The sequence below is a fragment of the Culex quinquefasciatus genome, chromosome 3 (assembly GCF_015732765.1).
Source record: "Culex quinquefasciatus strain JHB chromosome 3, VPISU_Cqui_1.0_pri_paternal, whole genome shotgun sequence".
NCBI lineage: Eukaryota > Metazoa > Arthropoda > Insecta > Diptera > Culicidae > Culex > Culex quinquefasciatus.
Window position 1 is genome coordinate 28,392,542 of NC_051863.1, and position 20,843 is coordinate 28,413,384.

Here is a 20,843-nt window from a genome sequence, read left to right on the forward strand (position 1 = left end):
GTGAAAATAGAAACGAAAACTAAACTAAACGATATCAGCATTTAAAATACAAAAAAATGGAGCACAGTTTTTTTAGAATATGTATAAGTTTTTCAAAAAAACGCCGAAAAATAGAAACCTTAGAAAATTTTGACACTAGATTGATAAGCTTAAATTTCGTATATTTTTGTTGCATTTGAATTTTAAAACTTGTAACCCAAGGATTGTTCGAATATGTTTTCTTCTCAAGGCAAAAATCCACCTTTTCAAACGAAACTAGTTCAAAGTTATATTCCAGTCAATGCTATTAACCTAACGCGCCCGTAAATCAATAAAAGAACGTCCGAATAATTCGCGGGTAAAACTTACCCTGCCCCCGCTGCCGGCCTTACTTGGCCACCTTGATGCTCAGATACATCTTGCCCTGGATGGTCTGCTTGACCGGGTTGATCTTCTTCAGGATCGCCGTCATCGTCTCCACTAGCTTCTCGCTCGACACGCCCGTCTTCTTGTTCTTGAACTTGGTCAGCAGCTCGGTCGTGGTCATCGGCTTGCGCATCAGATACCGCCGGACCGCCTCCTCCGTGATGCCGTAATCGCTGAAATTTTTCAGAGGATTGTTAGTGATTTATAGAAGAGGGAACAAGTTTTGACTACTCACTCTTTGCTGTTGGAGCTGACAAGTCCGGAGAAGGTCGGGGGAAACGAGGGCCCGTCGAATTTGGTCTTCTTGGCCGGTGTCGACATCGGGCTGTTGCTGTTGTCCGACCCGGTAAGATCTGTCGTCGGCATGTTGTTCGAGGAGCCCATTTTGCGCTTGTTGCTATCGAACTGGGACACGCTCGGCGAAGCCGACCGGGAGTTGTTGGCGCTGGACAGGTTCGACCCGTCGCCTTTTTTGTCCTTCTTGTGTTTCTTCTTCTGCTTCGAGTTGCTGTTTTCACCGCCCGAGTCGGAACTGTCCGAGCTGGAGCTGGACGATTCCTTCTTGTCGTTGTTGTCGGCCTTCTTCTTCTTCTTTTTGTCTTTCTTCTTCTTCTTGGAGTCCTTGGAGTCCTTTTCCTTGGAAACCTTTTCCTTCTCCTTGGCCTTCCCGCTCTTTTCTTCGTCTTTTTTGTTTTCCTCGTCTTCGGATTTCTTTTCTTCGTCCTCGGAATCTTCGTCCGAGGTCAGCAGCTTCCGCAGCGCGTCTTCCTCGGCGACCGATTTGAGCTCCTTGTTCGCCTTCGTTTCCGGTTCCGACTCACTCTCCGAAGAGTCGGAAATGTAGTCCAGCTCGCGACCTTCCTCATCGCCATCGTCAGACTCTTCAAACGCTTCGTCGTCAACGTCCCGTTTCTTCTTCTTGCTGTCGGCCAGGGCCTTCTTTTTGTTTTTAGCCTTCTTGTCCTTCTCGTCGTCACTGTCCTTTTCCTTGGGCTTGCCCTCGCCGTCCTCATCGTCCGAAGAGCTCTGCTCGTCCGAATCAATCCACTCGTCCATGTCACTAATCTTAAGATCCTTGGCCTTGCCACCTCCACCGGCACTCTTTTTAGCCTTCGCCTCCTCCTGGTCCTCCACCGCCTCCTCGTCACCCTTCATACGCTTTTTCAACATCAGCGAGAAGTAGTTCATGACCTTCTTCCGCCGGCCAAACTCCGCCTCGGCTTCCTCCGCCGACAGCGCCTTGTACCGCTGAATCGGCTGGAAGTTGTACCACTCGTGCAGCGGATACGCCTCAATCGCACCGTCCGGAGCGTGCGTAAACACGTAAAACGCCGCGTTCTCCCCGACGCCACCCTCCCGAATCCCCCGGAACTTCTTCCCGTCCTTCTTCCCACCAGCCTTCAAAATCCACGGTTGCGCTTCCGGCCGATACTTCTTCGCGATTATCCCGTATCGCTTGCGGCGCGCTTCCTCCCGCAGGTCACGATTAAACTCCGACCCGGCCCCAAACTTGGGCATGTCCTCGTCCATCCCCTTGAACTCCTTCAGATTGTTCTCCCGCTCCATCTTGACCGTGCGCCACTGGGTAAAGTCCACGTTCAGCGTCGCGTTGAACCGCATTACGTGGTGCTTTTTCTTCAGGTGCTTCGGCACCCGGATGGTGAACTCCTGCACCGAAGCCGGCGGCCCCCCCGAACCGGACGGTTGACCCTGCAAGCAAAATTGAACTCAGAAATATCCCAACAAACCACAAAGCGCAAACACTTACCGATGGTCCGCTCATGGTGTTGAGTTCAGCGACACCCACTTACAACGACACAATTGCGGTCTTTTTCAACCGGATTGGATGAAAATTTAATTTATTTCTCAAATTGCAATGGAGGATCTAAAACTGCACCCGAACTTTGCTGACGAAAATAATTTCTGAGAGCGCGGCGCGACGAAATGAACCGCGGTGAAAGCTGAAAGTGACGTTTGTTTACCTGTTGAGGGGTTTGACAGTTGTGCCGACTCAAAACAAACCTGAAAACATAGAATTTTTGCACAGTAAAAAAAATGCTAATTTACACAAATTCTTAAATTGCTTCAGTTTGTAAAATTTTGGAGTTTTTTTTTTGAAAAGGTCCTATAAACCAAATTTTCATTTTTTGCTTTTTTAAGTGTTTTTGAATACCCCTGACTCAAGGCGGTTCTAAAAACACCCAAAAAGCAAAAATTGAAAATTTGGTTTATAGAACCTTTTCAAAAAAAAACTCCAGAATTTTGTTTTTTTTTTTAATTTGTAAAATTTGTAAAATTTGTAAAATTTGTAAAATTTGTAAAATTTGTAAAATTTGTAAAATTTGTAAAATTTGTAAAATTTGTAAAATTTGTAAAATTTGTAAAATTTGTAAAATTTGTAAAATTTGTAAAATTTGTTGAATTTGTTGAATTTGTTAAATTTGTTGAATTTGTTAAATTTGTTAAATTTGTTAAATTTGTTAAATTTGTTAAATTTGTTAAATTTGTTAAATTTGTTAAATTTGTTAAATTTGTTAAATTTGTTAAATTTGTTAAATTTGTTAAATTTGTTAAATTTGTTAAATTTGTTAAATTTGTTAAATTTGTTAAATTTGTTAAATTTGTTAAATTTGTTAAATTTGTTAAATTTGTTAAATTTGTTAAATTTGTTAAATTTGTTAAATTTGTTAAATTTGTTAAATTTGTTAAATTTGTTAAATTTGTTAAATTTGTTAAATTTGTTAAATTTGTTAAATTTGTTAAATTTGTTAAATTTGTTAAATTTGTTAAATTTGTTAAATTTGTTAAATTTGTTAAATTTGTTAAATTTGTTAAATTTGTTAAATTTGTTAAATTTGTTAAATTTGTTAAATTTGTTAAATTTGTTAAATTTGTTAAATTTGTTAAATTTGTTAAATTTGTTAAATTTGTTAAATTTGTTAAATTTGTTAAATTTGTTAAATTTGTTAAATTTGTTAAATTTGTTAAATTTGTTAAATTTGTTAAATTTGTTAAATTTGTTAAATTTGTTAAATTTGTTAAATTTGTTAAATTTGTTAAATTTGTTAAATTTGTTAAATTTGTTAAATTTGTTAAATTTGTTAAATTTGTTAAATTTGTTAAATTTGTTAAATTTGTTAAATTTGTTAAATTTGTCAAATTTGTCAAATTTGTTAAATTTGTTAAATTTGTGAAATTTGTTAAATTTGTGAAATTTGTTAAATTTGTGAAATTTTGATAAATTTGTGAAATTTGTGAAATTTTTGAAATTTGTTAAATTTGTGAAATTTGTGAAATATGCGAAATTTGTGAAATATGCGAAATTTGTTAAATTTTTTAACCTTCGGGAAGTCGTGTGTTTTAACTTTTCTTACAAGTGTACTTACAAACTGTGTACAAAGTACACATACGCGACTGCCAGTGGGTTGAATTTGTTAAATTAATTGAATTTGCTAAATTTGCTAAATTTGCTAAATTTGCTAAATTTGTTAAATTTGTTAAATTTGCTAAATTTGTTAAATTTGCTAAATTTGTTAAGTTTGTTAAGTTTGTTAAATTTGTTAAATTTGTTAAATTTGTTAAATTTGTTAAATTTGTTAATTTTGTTAAATTTGTTAAATTTGTTAAATTTGTTAAATTTGTTAAATTTGTTAAATTTGTTAAATTTGTTAAATTTGTTAAATTTGTTAAATTTGTTAAATTTGTTAAATTTGTTAAATTTGTTAAATTTGTTAAATTTGTTAAATTTGTTAAATTTGTTAAATTTGATAAATTTGTTAAACTTGTTAAATTTGTTAAATTTGTTAAATTTGTTAAATTTGTTAAATTTGTTAAATTTGTTAAATTTGTTAAATTTGTTAAATTTGTTAAATTTGTTAAATTTGTTAAATTTGTAAAATTTGTTAAATTTTAAAAATTAGTTAAATGGGTATAGGTGTCCGAAGGTTTGGTTGTTGAGGCGTGGTCAGACAAATCTCGTCTCGAAAAATGCCACCGGGACCGTCTGGAATCAAACCCAAGCCGACTGGGTGGGAGGCAACCACGCTTACCCCGACACCACGGTTCACGGTGTTAAATGTGTCAAACTTAAAAGTGACTCCGTTCGTTTGACAACAGTTAGTGTCAAACCATCGAGGTTTGAGTGTACGCTGAAACCCCGATGGTTTGGCAACAATTGTTGTCAAACGAACTGAGTTTTTTTAGTTTGAATCCCCCTTTTAAATACACAGAGCTCACACACACTACCAAACGTTTGGTATGATAGTAAGTGTGAGTCCCGTGTAAAAGGTGATCGAGAAGGTGATAGCACAGACAAACAGACGTGACTCTCCATACAAATTATTATTGAAATCCATCGTCCTTCATCAAACCACCAAATCACGGCGACGCCAGCGCTGCCTGGTGAGCTGATGCCGAAGCGCAGCCCAAACATACCAATACAAACCCTTCACTGTCATGTGTCATGTCAATGTGTGCGTGAGACAATCAAGCCATAACGATTGTAAACATAATCAGCTGTTCGAAATAATTTGGTTGTTGCTGATCGTCCAGTCAGTACCCGATGAAAAACATAAAAATCAACACCGATGGCCGAAGATGACGGTGGGTCGGTTCCACGGTTGGTTCTGTTTCCAATGGCAGAACTTCATGTGCCAAATCATGCGGCAGCATTAGCAACGACGCACGACAACCGCAACGACAGAGACTAAAAAACTGGTCCTCCCGTTGCTTCCAAGTTCTGTCGAAGATTCCTCCTCCACCGAAATCTCCCCTGGATACCCCTGGTCACGAAAACACCAGTAGTGGAAAAATCCAATTCAAATCTACCAGAATTGGTCCCCATGATGATCGTTTGGAAACATCCGCGGGGAACGTGTCCACGGAGCAGTTAAGTTGCCCCAAACAACAAAAACAAAAAGTCGCAAAGATTCCAAAAAACGCTACCACAAATCATACATCGACACAGAATCAAAGAAACTCAACTGTAGAAGAAGATTGAGTGGCGCCCACGATTGACGCAACATCGCCAAAAGGACGACCAGCAGCAGCAATCTGAGCAGCAGTCCACGAGGTAAAATCATCAGGTTGCTCCGAAGGAGATGACTCCACGATAGGATCCGGCTTCCTCCGCAGTATCGGGTGCCTCAGCAGCAGCCTCATTATCGGCGGGCTGTTGAGGAGGCCTCCCGGGTTAATAGTGGGGCAAAAGGTATGTCCTCGTTAGTCAGCCGCTCAAATGACCCTGACCAAGACTGCCCCAATCTTGTCCAGCAAAGCCTGGATTGTGGATCATCGTTAGAATTCCTGAATTCCATCATAATTGTTTTGTTTTCATTTGCTGCCTCACACGTGCTCACGCTCAATTTAAAAACACACATCACACACACTGAGAAAAGACGGGCGAGCTGTCATGACAGCAGCGCCATCAGCGCCGGGTGAGTGGATGCCGAAACAAAATTGCATTTGAAATAACCGTTTTAGAAGGACGATGGTTCGGCATTCGAGTATCCCGTCTGTTTGTCTGTGGTGATAGTTTGTGATTTTTTAGTTTGACTTTGACCAAGAGTTTGTTCAAATATTACGTCCCCCTATCATGCACTTTTCCTATACCTGTGTATTCAAAATCATTAGAACGAGTAAACTACGAACTGTATTTTAAGATAAATCCTCCAAGCGTTCTTACTTGTTCTGCACGAGTTTTGCAACCACGCAGCCTTCATCCGTTGATGCTGGTTGGTTTTCCCTCGGTTGCTGACTGAAGCCAGGAGGTGTTGTATTCTCTGCAACTTTTTGCCGCTGATTCAACGGCAATGGCTGCAGATTTGGAACCACTCGAACAGATCCCGCTCCAGGTGACGCCAAAGCAGGAAAATCCACGTCCGTGAAAGTTGGTGGTGTTTTGCGGCGATTTGGTTGGTGCCTACTTAACCTTAGTCTCCGACGCAACACAACATATTTCTTATTTTTCAAGTCTTGCAAAAATAAGAAACTTCAACTCTAGATCTAAACGAGGATTCAAATCATAATAAATTTAAAAATTTGAAACCGTGCGGCTAAAAATTTGAATTTTTTATGGTTAAATATTGGAATAAGCACGCTTGCGTTTGTCTGTGATACCGTCGTTTGCTGTTTTGCGATGTTTTTTTATTTTCGGCACAATTTAAATTCCAGAGCCCGTTTGATTTTGACAGCTCCCCGTTGGATGTTTTCGTTGTGGAACCTTGATCATCAGATTAGTATTTATTTTCCTCTTGCGCTGGTGCAGCATTAAAATTTGGCTGGAAGTGAACTTTTAGAAACGACTTTGAACCCCTTTAAAATTCTAAATTTGTGCAACAAACAAACCTAAAAGTGACCGCAGTGCATTCCAGCGTATTTATAAGTTCTTGTTATGGTGTAACATTCCTGGTCCTCGGACGGGGAAAATCACGCAAATGACGAACGACATCCGAAACGGACCAGCCACACGACAGCAGTAATGCCTACGTTCTCGACGCTGATTGGCCCACTGCTGGTGGCCGGAACGATTCTGCTGGGAGCCGCTGGTTCCACCGGTGAGTCGGCCACCTCGGATCCGGACCGGCTGCAGACGGCCGGGCTGCCCAACTGCAACGACGACCTCGCCAAGGGAGGGCGCGATGTTAGCGATCGGTAAGTGGTGAACAGTGGCTAAGTTTGTTGCGCGTTATTTACAGTAATTATGAGAAGATTGTAAACTTTGGTGAACGGAGTAATTATCTCGAGTGAAGGTCACGTTGGAATTGGACTTGTTTCGAGGGTTACTTCAAATTTAAAAACTTAAAGAGATGGATCCCAGCTTGACCTCCAATTTTTTACGCTATGCTAACATGTTCTAACATGATTGCATCATGCACAGAACCAGTTCGATAGGCTGGAAAGGCTTTCAAATTGAATGTTATCCAAAATTTAAAAAAAACTTACATTTATAGAAAGTATATCAACTTAACAAATATGTAACTAGAATAATGTTCACAGTAATCTGAGAATCTAATCTACCTTCGTCCAAATATCCTTATCAGTTATTTATTACGCGAATTGATTCATCGGAGTAGCATTTCAACCTGAACCAACACGCTTTTTCAAAACGCACCTGATAAGTCATGGAAAAAAATAACAAACAACACATTTTAAAATGCTGAGATAACAGAGCGCTCACACACACCTTTCCCGTGACTCATGCAATTACCGGTGTTTTATTGAATAAATAGCACAATATTTTGTAGACGAATAATGTTTTGTTCCAGATTGCGTCGTTGGCTGTGGTGTTATCGAGTTATAATTGTAAATAATAATAATAATAATGCAAATTTCACGACGAAAGTTTCACGTTCTCGTATTTTTGGCTTGATAAATGTAATATTACTCAAGATTGTCATGTCTTTCAATTTCTTGAGCAACTTTTGTTCTACGAAAAACTTTACTTCGCTTGTTTTATGTTTTTCTTGTTTTATTTTTAGTATTTTAATTTGCGTTTATCTTGTTGAGTTTTTGTTTGTTTTTGGTAGTATTTGGCCTATTCTACCACCTCCTATCATTACATTTTGTCTATCTTGTTTTTTTTTAGACCGATACCATTATCATTTAAATTGTAAAAAATGCTTAGAGGCATAGTCTGGCACACTAGAAAAATTACTGCATACTTATTTTCACGTAATATGAAGAAAATATTAGTAAGGAACAAGGCCAAAATTGACCCCTGAGAAAAATCATTTTCAAAAACATTGGCAAAGTCACATAAAACAAGATAAACTTCCCACCCTATAATTTTCTAAAATTCTTCTTTCCAATGCTTTCTAAAGATCAAAAATTGATCCAAAAATGGGTTTTTGAAGATTTTTTTAGATCGAAGCCCGTCTAGAGGCGGGGTTAGGTTGTAGAATATTAAAACAAAACCAAAACTCCAAAAACAAAAAAAATATATATTTAAAAGCAAAAAAAAAAAAATACAAAAAACTTCAGCAATAAAATTTTTAAAATTATAATTTTAGAATTATGATTATTTTTTATTTATCTTTTTTTTCAATATTAAAATGAAAAAAAGAAATATTTTTTTATTTTTTTTTATTTTTGAATACATATTTAGATTTAAAAATTTAGTATAATGTTGAATTTTGGATTTTTTCAAAATTTTAAATTAAAAAAAACTAAGTTTTACGTTATTTAGTTTTCAATTTTATTATTTTAGTATTTTTAAACATAGTTAGCGTGCAACCTCCGTGGCATGCAGACGCATTTCATACTGTGTGGAACTTGAGACTATCGAAATTCGCATTTTCCTACAAGCTTTCGTTTTTTCACGAATCCGCCACTCGGTGGCCGTCGCGTTTCGGTCCGCGGTTCTTGTGATTCACCATGAATTCACAAAATAATCGCGAAAACACGTTTCGAGTCGATTTCTCGAACCTTCCGAAGAAGCCCAGCGTCAAGGAAGTACACCAGTTTCTCGCGCGTGACCTTGGCCTTCCTCGGGAGAAGACAAAGAGAGTGCAAATCAACCATGTGCAAAACTGTGTGTTTGTGAAAACTGCCGACCTTGAAACGGCTGAACAAATTGTTGAAGACCACGACGGCAAACATGTGCGCGAAGTGAACAAGAAAAAGTACACGATCCGCATCACGATGGAAGATGGATGTACCAATGTGAAGCTACACGACTTGACGGAGGATGTCTCCGACCAGCAAATCAAGCGTTTCATGTCCCAGTACGGGGATGTGATGTCGGTCACGGAGCTGCTGTGGAGTGATGATCTCGATTATCACGGCATATCATCGGGTATTCGCTCGGTGAAAATGGTCCTGAAACGCCCGATTAAGTCGTACGTGACAATCCAGGGTCAATGTGCCTACGTAAAATATGCGGGCCAACAATCCACGTGTCGCCACTGTGGTGAGTACGTGCACATTGGCATTCCATGCGTACAAAACAAAAAGCTCCTCATGCAACGGGTGAGCGTGAACGAGCGCCTAAAACCAGGTGCGAAGGAATCTTTCGCCAGCGTGCTGAAATCTGGTTCAACCGACACCAGACAGGATGACAACATATCTTCTAGCGATGACGAAGAACGCGACTCAGCAGCGATGTCCGAGGACGACGACGAATACACTGTGGTTCGTTACGGGAAAGGCAAAAATCCAAAGTTGCCTAAACCGTTAAAGTCTAAACCCCGGCAAGAAACCATCAAGGTCAATCCCATTGCTACTCCCGGTGGGACACCTCTCGATGCGGTTGTTGAACAGGAGACAGACAAGGAAGTATTGGTTTTCAAAACGCCACTACTACTGCCAGGAAAACACAAACGAAACGATGGAAACGACACTGATACTTCTACAGCTTCCACGGCCAGCAATGGCAAGCGGGGTCCGGGTCGTCCACGGAAAACCAAACCAACCGACGTTGATACACAACCACAAGCATCGCCCAGCGCTGACGAGCCCATGCAACCCTAAAAAATGGATTTTTTGACCTACAATATAGCTTCTATAAACATCAACACAATCACAAACCACACCAAACTCAACGCACTCAACAACTTCGTCAGAACCCTCAACCTTGACATTGTGTTTCTACAAGAGGTGGAGAACGATCAGCTGGCTATTCCCGGATTTAACCTGGTGTGCAACGTAGATCAAGAGAGGAGAGGAACAGCGATAGCGCTGAAACAGCACATTAGATTCTCACACGTGGAGAGAAGCCTAGACGGTCGGTTAATCTGTCTTCGAGTCAATGAAACTACTACTCTCTGTAACATTTACGCTCCGTCGGGCACTCAGCATCGAGCATACCGAGAGAATTTCTTCAATGGGACCCTTGCTCACCACCTTCGGCAAGCAACGGAATATGTCATCCTTGGCGGTGATTTCAACTCCGTAATACACACAAAGGATGCTACTGAGCAGTTCTCTACGGAATCGGTCTTTTTTCTTTAATTTTAATTTTTGTATTTTTTAATCCGGCTGAAACTTTTTTGGTGCCTTCGGTATGCCCAAAGAAGCCATTTTGCATCATTAGTTTGTCCATATAATTTTCCATACAAATTTGGCAGCTGTCCATACAAAATGATATGTGAAAATTCAAAATCTGTATCTTTTGAAGGAATTTTTGATCGATTTGGTGTCTTCGGCAAAGTTGTAGGTATGGATATGGACTACACTGAAAAATTGATACACGGTAAAAAAATTTGGTGATTTTTAATTTAACTTTTGTCACTAAAACTTGATTTGCAAAAAAACACTATTTTTAATTTTTTCATTTTTGATATGTTTTAGAGGACATAAAATGCCAACTTTTCAGAAATTTCAGAATGGGCAAAATCTTTGACCGAGTTATGATTTTTGAATCAATACAGATTTTGAAATCGCAAAATTTTCAACTTCATTTTTCGATGTAAAATCGAAAATCAAAAGTACTTTAGTGAAATTTTGATAAAGTGTACCGTTTTTAAGTTATAGCCATTTTTAAGTAACTTTTTGAAAATAGTCGCAGTTTTTCATTTTTAAAATAGTGCCCATGTTTGCCCACTTTTGGAAAAATATTTTGGAAAGTTGAGAAAATTCTCTATATTTTGCTTTTTCGGACTTTGTTGATACGACTTAGTTGCTGAGATATTGCCATGCAAATGTTAAAAACAGGAAAATTGATGTTTTCTAAGTCTCACCCAAACAACCCACCATTTTCTAATGTCGATATCTCAGCAACTATAGGTCCGATTTTCAATGTTAATATATGAAACATTCGTGAAATTTTCCGATCTTTTCGAAAAATACTTTCAAAATTTTAAATCAAGTCTAACATTTCAAATGGGCGTAATATTGAATGTTTGGCCTGTTTGAAATGTTAGTCTTGATTTTGAATTTTTGAAAGTATTTTTTCGAAAAGATCGGAAAATTTCACAAATGTTTCATATATTAACATTGTGAATCGGACCTATAGTTGCTGAGATATCGACATTAGAAAATAGTGGGTTGTTTGGGTGAGACTTAGAAAACATCAATTTTCATGTTTTTAACCTTTGCATGGCAATATCTCAGCAACTAAGGGTCGTATCAACAAAGTCCGAAGAAGCAAAATATAGAGAATTTTCTCAGCTTTTCAAAAATATTTTTTCAATAGTGGGCAAACATGGGCACTATTTTAAAAATGAAAACTGCGACTATTTTCAAAAAGTTACCTAAAAAGGTTATAACTTGAAAATGGTGCACTTTTTCAAAAATTCACTAAAGTACTTTTGATTGCAAATTGATTTTACATCGGAAAATAAAGTTGAAAAATTTTTGCGACCAATATTTCGATTTTTGAAAAATCTGTATTGATTCAAAAATCATAACTCGGTCAAAGATTTTGCCCATTCTGAAATTTCTGAAAAGTTGGCATTTTATGTCCTCTAAAACATATCAAAAATGAAAAAAATTAAAAATAGTGTTTTTTTGCAAATCAAGTTTTAGTGACAAAAAGTTAAATTAAAAATCACCAAATTTTTTTTTATCGTGTATCAATTTTTTTCAGTGTAGTCCATATTCATACCTACAACTTTGCCGAAGACACCAAATCGATCAAAAAATTCCTTCAAAAGATACAGATTTTTGAATTTTCACATATCATTTTTGTATGGACAGCTGCCAAATTTGTATGGAAAATTATATGGACAAACTAATGATGCAAAATGGCTTCTTTGGGCATACCGAAGGCACCAAAAAAGTTTCAGCCGGATTAAAAAATACAAAAAAAATCGAATGACCGAAATCTCAGAGAATTGCTCTACTGGTGACAACAATTTCAGCCTAGCGCTGAAAAATGCTACACAACAGCTGCAGCTGTTGGACGCCTGGGACACTTTGAAGCCGAATCGGGTTGAGTTCACCTACGTGACGCACAACTCGGCCTCCAGAATTGACCGTTTCTATCTGAGCTCTAACCTCCGACCCCAGCTCAGAGATGCCGATGTTCATGTCTGCTCGTTCACCAACCATAAAGCCCTAACCACCCGGATTTGCCTGCCGAATCTCGGAAGGGAGCCGGGGAGAGGGTTCTGGTCAATCCGTCCCCACATCTTGTCTGCTGACAACATCGAAGAATTCCAGGAAAAGTGGACCTACTGGACGCGACACAGACGGAACTTCACGTCCTGGATCCAGTGGTGGGTCTCCTACGTTAAGCCAAGGATTCGCAGCTTCTTCCGGTGGAAGTCTCGGGAGAAATACATGGAGTTTCATCAACAACATCAAGAACTCTATGCGCAGCTCCGGACAGCCTACGACGCATACTACCAAGATCGAACTGTGCTCCCCACAATCAACCGGATCAAGAGCGAAATGCTACTTCTCCAGAGACGCTTTTCGGACACCTTTTACCGCACCAATGAAACACGTGTAGCTGGAGAGCCGATCTCTCTGTTCCAGCTGGGAGAGAGGCAACGAAAACGTACGACGATCGAGGCGCTGGACGAGAGAAAACACTCTCAACAGCTCTGCAGAGATTGAGCAGCACGTGTTCGGCTATTTTCGGCAGCTGTATGCCGAAGAGCAGCCGGAGATCGCAGACGAATTCGCATGTGACAGGGCTGTATCAGCTGTTTGCCCTTCAAATGCGTCATGTATGGATGATATCACGACTGACGAGATATACCAAGCTATCAAGTCAAGCGCTAAGAACAAGTCTCCTGGAAGTGACGGTATTCCCCTTGAGTTCTATGCAAAAACCTTCGATATCATCCACAGGCACTTGAACCTCATCTTGAATGAGGCCCTGCACGGCAACATCCCGCCGGGGTTTGTCGATGGTACAATAGTACTCGTGAAAAAGAAGGGTGCCGGTTCTACCATCAAATCCTATCGCCCTATCTCGCTCCTTAACACGGATTACAAGCTTCTCTCACGAGTACTAAAGTGCAGGCTGGATCGTGTGATGCGAGACAACCAGATCCTCACCACATCTCAAAAGTGCTCCAACGGCGACAAAAACATCTTCCAAGCTACACTCACACTCAAGGACAAGGTCGCGCAGCTGAAGGAGAGAAGAGTGTTCGGGAAGCTCGTCTCTTTCGATCTCGATCATGCCTTTGATCGGGTCGATAGAGGTTTCCTGATGAGAACTATGCGAGCGCTTGGTATCAACCCGCGCTTGGTTGAACTGCTGGACAAAATCGGCCGGCTGTCCACTTCCCGTGTTCTAGTAAACGGTCATCTGTCACCGTCATTCCCGATCGGACGCTCCGTCCGTCAAGGGGATCCTCTCTCGATGCACCTCTTCGTCATCTATCTCCACCCCCTTATCAAGCGACTCGAGCAAATCTGCGTTGGCTCTAACGACTTGGTGGTTGCCTATAGACAAATCCAGCGAAAGCTCAACGCTGCTTTTTGATGGTGAGAGATTTGACAGCTCCCATACTAAATGTCTCGATTTTCATACTTTTTGTTAATTATCTTTTAAAATAAAATACTTAACATATGAAAACTATATATTTTTGGTGCCCAAAATTCCTGCTGAATCGAATGGTGTACTTATCTCGATTGCAAATTTTTGAGCAGTTTTCATTTTAATAATATTCTAGACACATTTTGTGCACCTAATCAATCAATACTTTTATCATAAATAATCATTTTATTGCTTAAAATTGAGTTTTCCTGAGCTCCCATATTCAAATACATGGAAGCTGTCATTTCTAACACCATTGGCCACCTAGCGGCCATTTCAAACTGGATTCATCTATGCCGACGACGTATCGATCATCACCACGAGTGCCGAGAGAATCGAGAGAGTGAAGGAGCAGTTCGAGAACTTCGGGCGATCAGCTGGTGCCAAGCTCAATGTTCGTAAGACGATCTCCATCGACGTAGGCCACACCAACAACAACAATCGACTCGCTGTGCCCTGGCTGCAGACGGCTGACAGGGTCAAGGTTCTCGGCATCGTGTTCGTGAATTCAGTGCGACTGATGGGCAAACTAAACTGGGTCCCGCTGGTAGGGATGCTCACTCGGCAGCTCTGGCTACACCGAATGCGTACACTAACACTTCAACAAAAGGTCGTACTGCTGAACACGTTCATCACATCTAAACTATGGTACGTAGCATCGGTGTTAGCAATCACGAAGGCAGATGTTGCCAGACTCACACGGCTGATGGGATCATTTCTGTGGGCCGGCCAGAGCATTAGAGTGCCGATGCAGCAGCTCGCGCTGCCAGTCGAGTTGGGGGGTTTGAATCTGCATCTACCTGCGTTCAAATGTCAAGCTCTCCTCGTCAACAGACATCTACGCGAGATCGAGAACTTACCCTTCTACAACTCTTTCGTAAGTGCTACACGGAATCCTCCAAACTTGCGGATAGTTCCAACCAACTGTCCGTGTCTGAAAACAGTCTGCAGCGAGCTCCCTTACCTCCCCAGAGCACTCCAAGCGAATCCTTCGGCCAATCTCCTCCACGCCCACTACCTGAACAAGATCGACAAGCCGAAAGTGATGCTGGAGAACCCAACAGCAAACTGGAATCGAATCTGGCGAAACATTGCGGCCAAACACCTGACATCGTTCGAGCGCTGTCACTACTACCTGCTCGTCAACCGGAAGCTGTCCAACCAGCGGCTGTTGCACAGGATGCAACGGGCCGACTCTGACATGTGCCCCAACTGCAACAACGAACCAGAGGACATCGCACACAAAATCTCAACATGCCCGCGCGTTGCAGCGGCGTGGACCATGCTGCAGAGAAGACTGAGGTGCATCGCCCAAAACAGAAACATCTCTCTCACCCATCTATTGCAACCAACACTTCTCGCAATGAGAAGATCAGTTAAAGTTAAAGTGCTTAAAACGTTCATTCAGTTTGTCATCTTTGTTAGCAAGGATAATAATGTAATTGACATAAATGAATTAGAATTTCACTTAGATATTGAAGTTTAAGCTATTTGGTCAAGTAGTTTTTAAGCAATCAAAACCAATAAAACAATATTTTATAAAAAAAAAAAAAAAAACGCTTGAAGTACAAAAATTAAAAACCTCTGAAGAATTTTTTTTCTCCGAATTGTTTTATTTTGTTTTATTTTGGATATTTTTAATTTTAAAATAAATGAATTTGATTTTTTAATTTTTCAAGTTTTAATTTTTTACTTTAAAATTTGAAATTTTTTATTTTTTTTTTATTTTATAATTTTTTGATTTTTTATTTTATAATTTTTGGCGCTTATCCACGGTCCAGACAAACACGTTTTTTATAGTATGGACAAGTGACCACGATTTGGGAGGGCGGAGATTCTAAAATTAAACAAAAAAAAAATTCTTTTCTTCTTTTTTTTATAAAAAGGAAAATATTAGTGAGTTTTTCCAACTTTAATTTTTTGGGTTTTGTTTTCATTTTTATAGTTTTAAATTTTGCAGGCCAAGTGCGAATGATGCTGATGATACCTCTTCAGTTGACGCTCAGGCGAGGAACATCCTGGAAGGAGCGTCACTATCTACGTCCGTAGTCCTGTTAGATCATACTTGATCAAGACAGTATAGCTCTGGTTCCTTGCAAGTGTCCTATTTTCTTACCTCCACGTTGGCTTGGTTTTCATGATGACCTAGCTGGTGGCCTGTGGAAACGGATCGTAAACCTTTGACCACCGCGGGTCAGAGTCGAGACGGCTAAAAGAAAGGGGCGCGACAATGTGGGAAAGGGAAGTAATTTGTGATTGTAGACGGTATTGTTTTGATTCGCAGTATGTTGAGTCAACTGCTGTGGATGTACCTGAAACATCACACAACGGGGTTTCTCTTCTCTTCATTCTCAGCTACCACCTATCTTCTGTTTATTTTGTTTCACTGATTTTCTAACGCGGCTTCTGTTTACTATCCTCCATTTGAATTCGATTTTATTTCTCAACGCTTTTTCACTCTATTTTGTCAATTTTGTTTATCATGTGCCTTTTCTTTATTTATCTATTTGAATAATTTTTCATCTGCCCTATAAATTGCCCTCAATACAATCTAAGCTTGTTTGTTACTTCTATTTATTAATTATTGTTAATTTCTTTATCTACTTCATTAATTACTATCTTTCTTTTACTATTGATTCTTCAAATAGTATATTTCTTTCACTGTCCATTGTTTTCAATCTTCACCCTTTTCTTCAAACAAATGAGGTTCGAGCCGAGGTTCGAGCCCTTACTCAATTTTTGGAGTGATCAAAGAATTAACACAAATATTACTATAGAGGTTTCTACGTGTGCATGTATTGCGTGTACGTACACAAAAAAGATTGAGGTTAAATTTTGTCCGGCCAGCAAAATCAGATGGTGCGCTAGTGTGCGTACGCGAAACGTCATAAAGCTCTATTGTACTTTTGAAAAACTTTTATAAAATGCTTAGGACCAAAAATTGTAACAAAACACCGCGACAGAAGAAATAGCAACATAAAAACACGACTCAACACTAGGAAAGATTTCAGGAGAAAACAAAACACAGTAAAATAACAACTTGTTTTTGAATTCAAACTAAAAATATAACAGTTTTTGCTTTAATGAAAGTTGTTAGGCACACTTTAAATGGTTAGGCGCTTATACTTACATCAAACCCTACGTAATGTACCACCCCCGGCCGAGTTAAAATGCGTAACCGGAAAAGAAGGTGTGCATGCCTGGCACGAACACTCAAAGCGTGTTCTAGCGTGCTGCTCGTACTGACTCAGAGCAAGGGTGAGATGTAGGTGTAAGGGCAGTGCGTGTTCGTCGGGAACCTGGTGCATAAGATCGGTCAAGGCCCGTTCTTACACTGAAAATTGCGAATTGCGAAATGCGAATTTTTATAGTTTTAAATTTTAGAATTTTTGACTTTTGAATTTTAAATAACTATAATTACAGACTTTGTTTATTATGGATTTTTTAATTTCTGATTTCTGTAATTTATTTTATTGTTGGATTTGTGAACTTTTAACTATTTTTTTTTATTTATAATTTTTAGAGAATAAATTTTGAATTTAAGTTTTTCTTATGTTTTGCATTTTAGGCTTTTTGAATTTTTAAATATTTGTTTTTATTTAGGAATTAAAACTTTTTAAATTTCATTTTGTTAAAGGCTGTTTAATTTTAAATTATTGTATGTTTTGAAGTTTCTTTTTTATTAAATTTAAGAATATTGAGCAATTCTCTACGAAATCGGTCTTTTTTCTTCAATTTTAATTTTTGTATTTTTTAATCCGGCTGAAACTTTTTTGGTGCCTTCGGTATGCCCAAAGAAGCCATTTTGCATCATTAGTTTGTCCATATAATTTTCCATACAAATTCGGCAGCTGTCCATACAAAAATGATGTATGAAAATTCAAAATCAGTATCTTTTGAAGGAATTTTTGATCGATTTGGTGTCTTCGGCAAAGTTGTAGGTATGGATACGGACTACACTGGAAAAAATAATACACGGTAAAAAATTTGGTGATTTTTTTTAACTTTTATCACTAAAACTTGATTTACAAAAACACTATTTTTAATTTTTTTATTTTTTGTTTTAGAAGGCATAAAATGCCAACTTTTCAGAAATTTCAGGTTGTGCAAAAATCACTGACCGAGTTATGAATTTTTTAATCAATACTGATTTTTCAAAAATCGAAATTTTGTCGTAAAATTTTCAACTTCATTTTTCGATGTAAAATCAAATTTGCAATCAAAAGTACTTTACTAAAATTTTGATAAAGTGCACCGTTTTCAAGTTATAGCCATATTTAAGTGACTTTTTGAAAATAGTCGCAGTTTTCATTTTTAAATTAGTGCACATGTTTGCCCAGTTTTGAAAATTTTTGAAAAGCTGAGAAAATTCTCTATATTTTGCTTATTCGGACTATGTTGATACGACCTTTAGTTGCTGAGATATTGCAATGCAAAGGTTTAAAAACAGGAAAATTGATGTTTTCTAAGTTTCACCCAAACAACCCACCATTTTCTATCGTCAATATCTCAGCAACTAATGGTCCGATTTTCAATGTTAATATATGAAACAATTGTGAAATTTTCCGATCTTTTCGAAAAAATATTTTTGAATTTTCAAATCAAGACAAACATTTTAAAAGGGCGTAATATTGAATGTTTGGCCTTTGTGAAATGTTAGTCTTGATTTGAAAATTCCAAAAATATTTTTTCGAAGAGATCGGAAAATTTCACAAATGTTTCATATATTAACATTGAAAATCGGACCATTAGTTGCTGAGATATTGACGATAGAAAATGGTGGGTTGTTTGGGTGAAACTTAGAAAACATCAATTTTCCTGTTTTTAAACCTTTGCATTGCAATATCTCAGCAACTAAAGGTCGTATCAACAAAGTCCAAATAAGCAAAATATAGAGAATTTTCTCAGCTTTTCAAACATATTTTTTCAAAACTGGGCAAACATGTGCACTAATTTAAAAATGAAAACTGCGACTATTTTCAAAAAGTCACTTAAATATGGCTATAACTTGAAAACGGTGCACTTTATCAAAATTTTAGTAAAGTACTTTTTGATTGCAAATTTGATTTTACATCGAAAAATGAAGTTGAAAATTTTACGACCAAAATTTCGATTTTTGAAAAATCAGTATTGATTAAAAATTCATAACTCGGTCAGTGATTTTTGCACAACCTGGAAATTTCTGAAAAGTTGGCATTTTATGCCTTCTAAAACATATCAAAAATAAAAAATTAAAAATAGTGTTTTTTGTAAATCAAGTTTTAGTGATAAAAGTTAAATAAAAAATCACCAAATTTTTTTACCGTGTATTATTTTTTTCCAGTGTAGTCCGTATCCATACCTACAACTTTGCCGAAGACACCAAATCGATCAAAAATTCCTTCAAAAGATACTGATTTTGAATTTTCATACATCATTTTTGTATGGACAGCTGCCGAATTTGTATGGAAAATTATATGGACAAACTAATGATGCAAAATGGCTTCTTTGGGCATACCGAAGGCACCAAAAAAGTTTCAGTCGGATTAAAAAATACAAAAAAAATCGAATGACCGAAATCCTAGAGAACTGCTCTATTCATTTCTTAGAATTATCTTTTTGGATTTCTGAAGCATATATTTTTTTTATTTTAGATATTTGGAATTTTCGAATATCTGAATTCCTAATTTTTGAAATACAGTGCTTGTTCGGTAACTGGGCTGAGAACGTAGCCCAGTCACCGAATGCTGCTCGCTAACTGGGCTGAACGAAAAATAACGAGGGGACCACCGATGCATAATTTTTTCCTGATGAAAAATAAAAACTAACTTAATCCACCTATGTGGTTGGAGCCTTCCTCACTTATTACCAACAATGGCTGATATGAAGGAATTGTACAAAAATTTCATCTATTTTTCAGATCCGGAATAAAAAAGTACATCAATATCACTTAAGTGGCCATATCTTTAGACAGGGTTGCCAGATCTTTAATGTTTTAGACTCGTTGGAAAGGTCTTTTGATAACCTAACCAACGATGGGTCGGATGATGGACCCGGACATAGTTTACATACATTTAAGTGAGATCCGGCTTACAAAAAGTACATCAATATCACTTAAGTGGGCATATCTCGAGACAGGGTTGCCAGATCTTCAATGTTTTGGACTCGTTGGAAAGGTCTTTTGATAACCTAACCAACGATGGGTCGGATGGTGGATCCGGACATAGTTTACATACATTTAAGTGAGATCCGGCTTCCAAAAAGTACATCAATATCACTTAAGTGGCCATATCTCGAGACAGGGTTGCCAGATCTTCAATGTTTTAGGCTCGTTGGAAAGGTCTTTTGATAACCTAATCAACGATGGGTCGGATGATGGACCCGGGCATAGTTTACATACATTTAAATGAGATCCGGATATATGTGAAAACACATTTTTATACATAACTTTTGAACTACTTATCGAAACTTCAATCTGTATAAAACTCGATCTATGGGACCCTAAACCAAGTCGAATGCAACAGATTCGGATCAAATCGGTTCAGCCAGTGCCAAGAAACATGAGCTAGTTTGTTGGTCACATACATACATACACACACACATACACACATACATACACACACACATACACACAGACATTTGTTCAGTTTTCGATTCTGAGTCGATATGTATACATGAAGGTGGGTCTACGACGTTTTGATTCAAAGTTCATTTTTAGAGCAGGATTATAGCCTTACCTCAGTGAGGAAGGCAAAATGAAAAATACTCAATTTTGTTTTCAATGCTTACGTTTCGTGTTTCTTCAATTGTGACTTGAAATTAAATAACGGTTTGTCTGCTTTTTAACTAGGCTACAGCCCAGTTATCGAGCGCCCAGTTAAAAAGCAGCCCAGTTAAACAACGCCCAGTTAGCGAACAACTACTGTATTAAAAAAAGTATCCAGGTGATTTATGGCTGGTCCCTAATCTATCAAAAATCTTAACTGAATTTAGCAAGAAATTTAGCGTAGTTTGAATACCATTTTTA

At 38.1% G+C, this 20,843-nt stretch overlaps 2 protein-coding genes across 2 annotated transcripts in view; one reads left to right on the top strand and one right to left on the bottom strand.

Moving 5' to 3' along the window:
* Positions 1-242: 242 nt before the first annotated feature.
* LOC6042227 (general transcription factor IIF subunit 1) lies at positions 243-2,370 on the bottom strand. The gene is made up of 3 exons (XM_038264519.1): positions 2,174-2,370; positions 641-2,115; positions 243-578 (listed from the first exon to the last, which is right to left on the bottom strand). Exons 1-3 carry the CDS (start codon positions 2,186-2,188, stop codon positions 368-370), a joined length of 1,701 nt encoding a protein of 566 aa, XP_038120447.1. The 5' UTR covers positions 2,189-2,370; the 3' UTR covers positions 243-367.
* A 4,234-nt stretch (positions 2,371-6,604) lies between these two features.
* LOC6052367 (eukaryotic translation initiation factor 2-alpha kinase) overlaps positions 6,605-20,843 on the top strand; it is a 32,539-nt gene continuing 18,300 nt past the window's right edge. Inside the window, exon 1 of the mRNA XM_038264758.1 lies at positions 6,605-7,056. Coding sequence (XP_038120686.1) covers positions 6,884-7,056 — 173 coding nt within the window. The 5' untranslated portion in view covers positions 6,605-6,883. The remainder of the gene's footprint in view (positions 7,057-20,843) is intronic.

Coding starts and splice junctions, on each gene's coding strand:
- LOC6042227 (XM_038264519.1), bottom strand. Junction 579..640: donor GTCAGCTCCAACAGCAAAGA/GTGAGTAGTCAA, acceptor GAAAAATTTCAG/CGATTACGGCATCACGGAGG.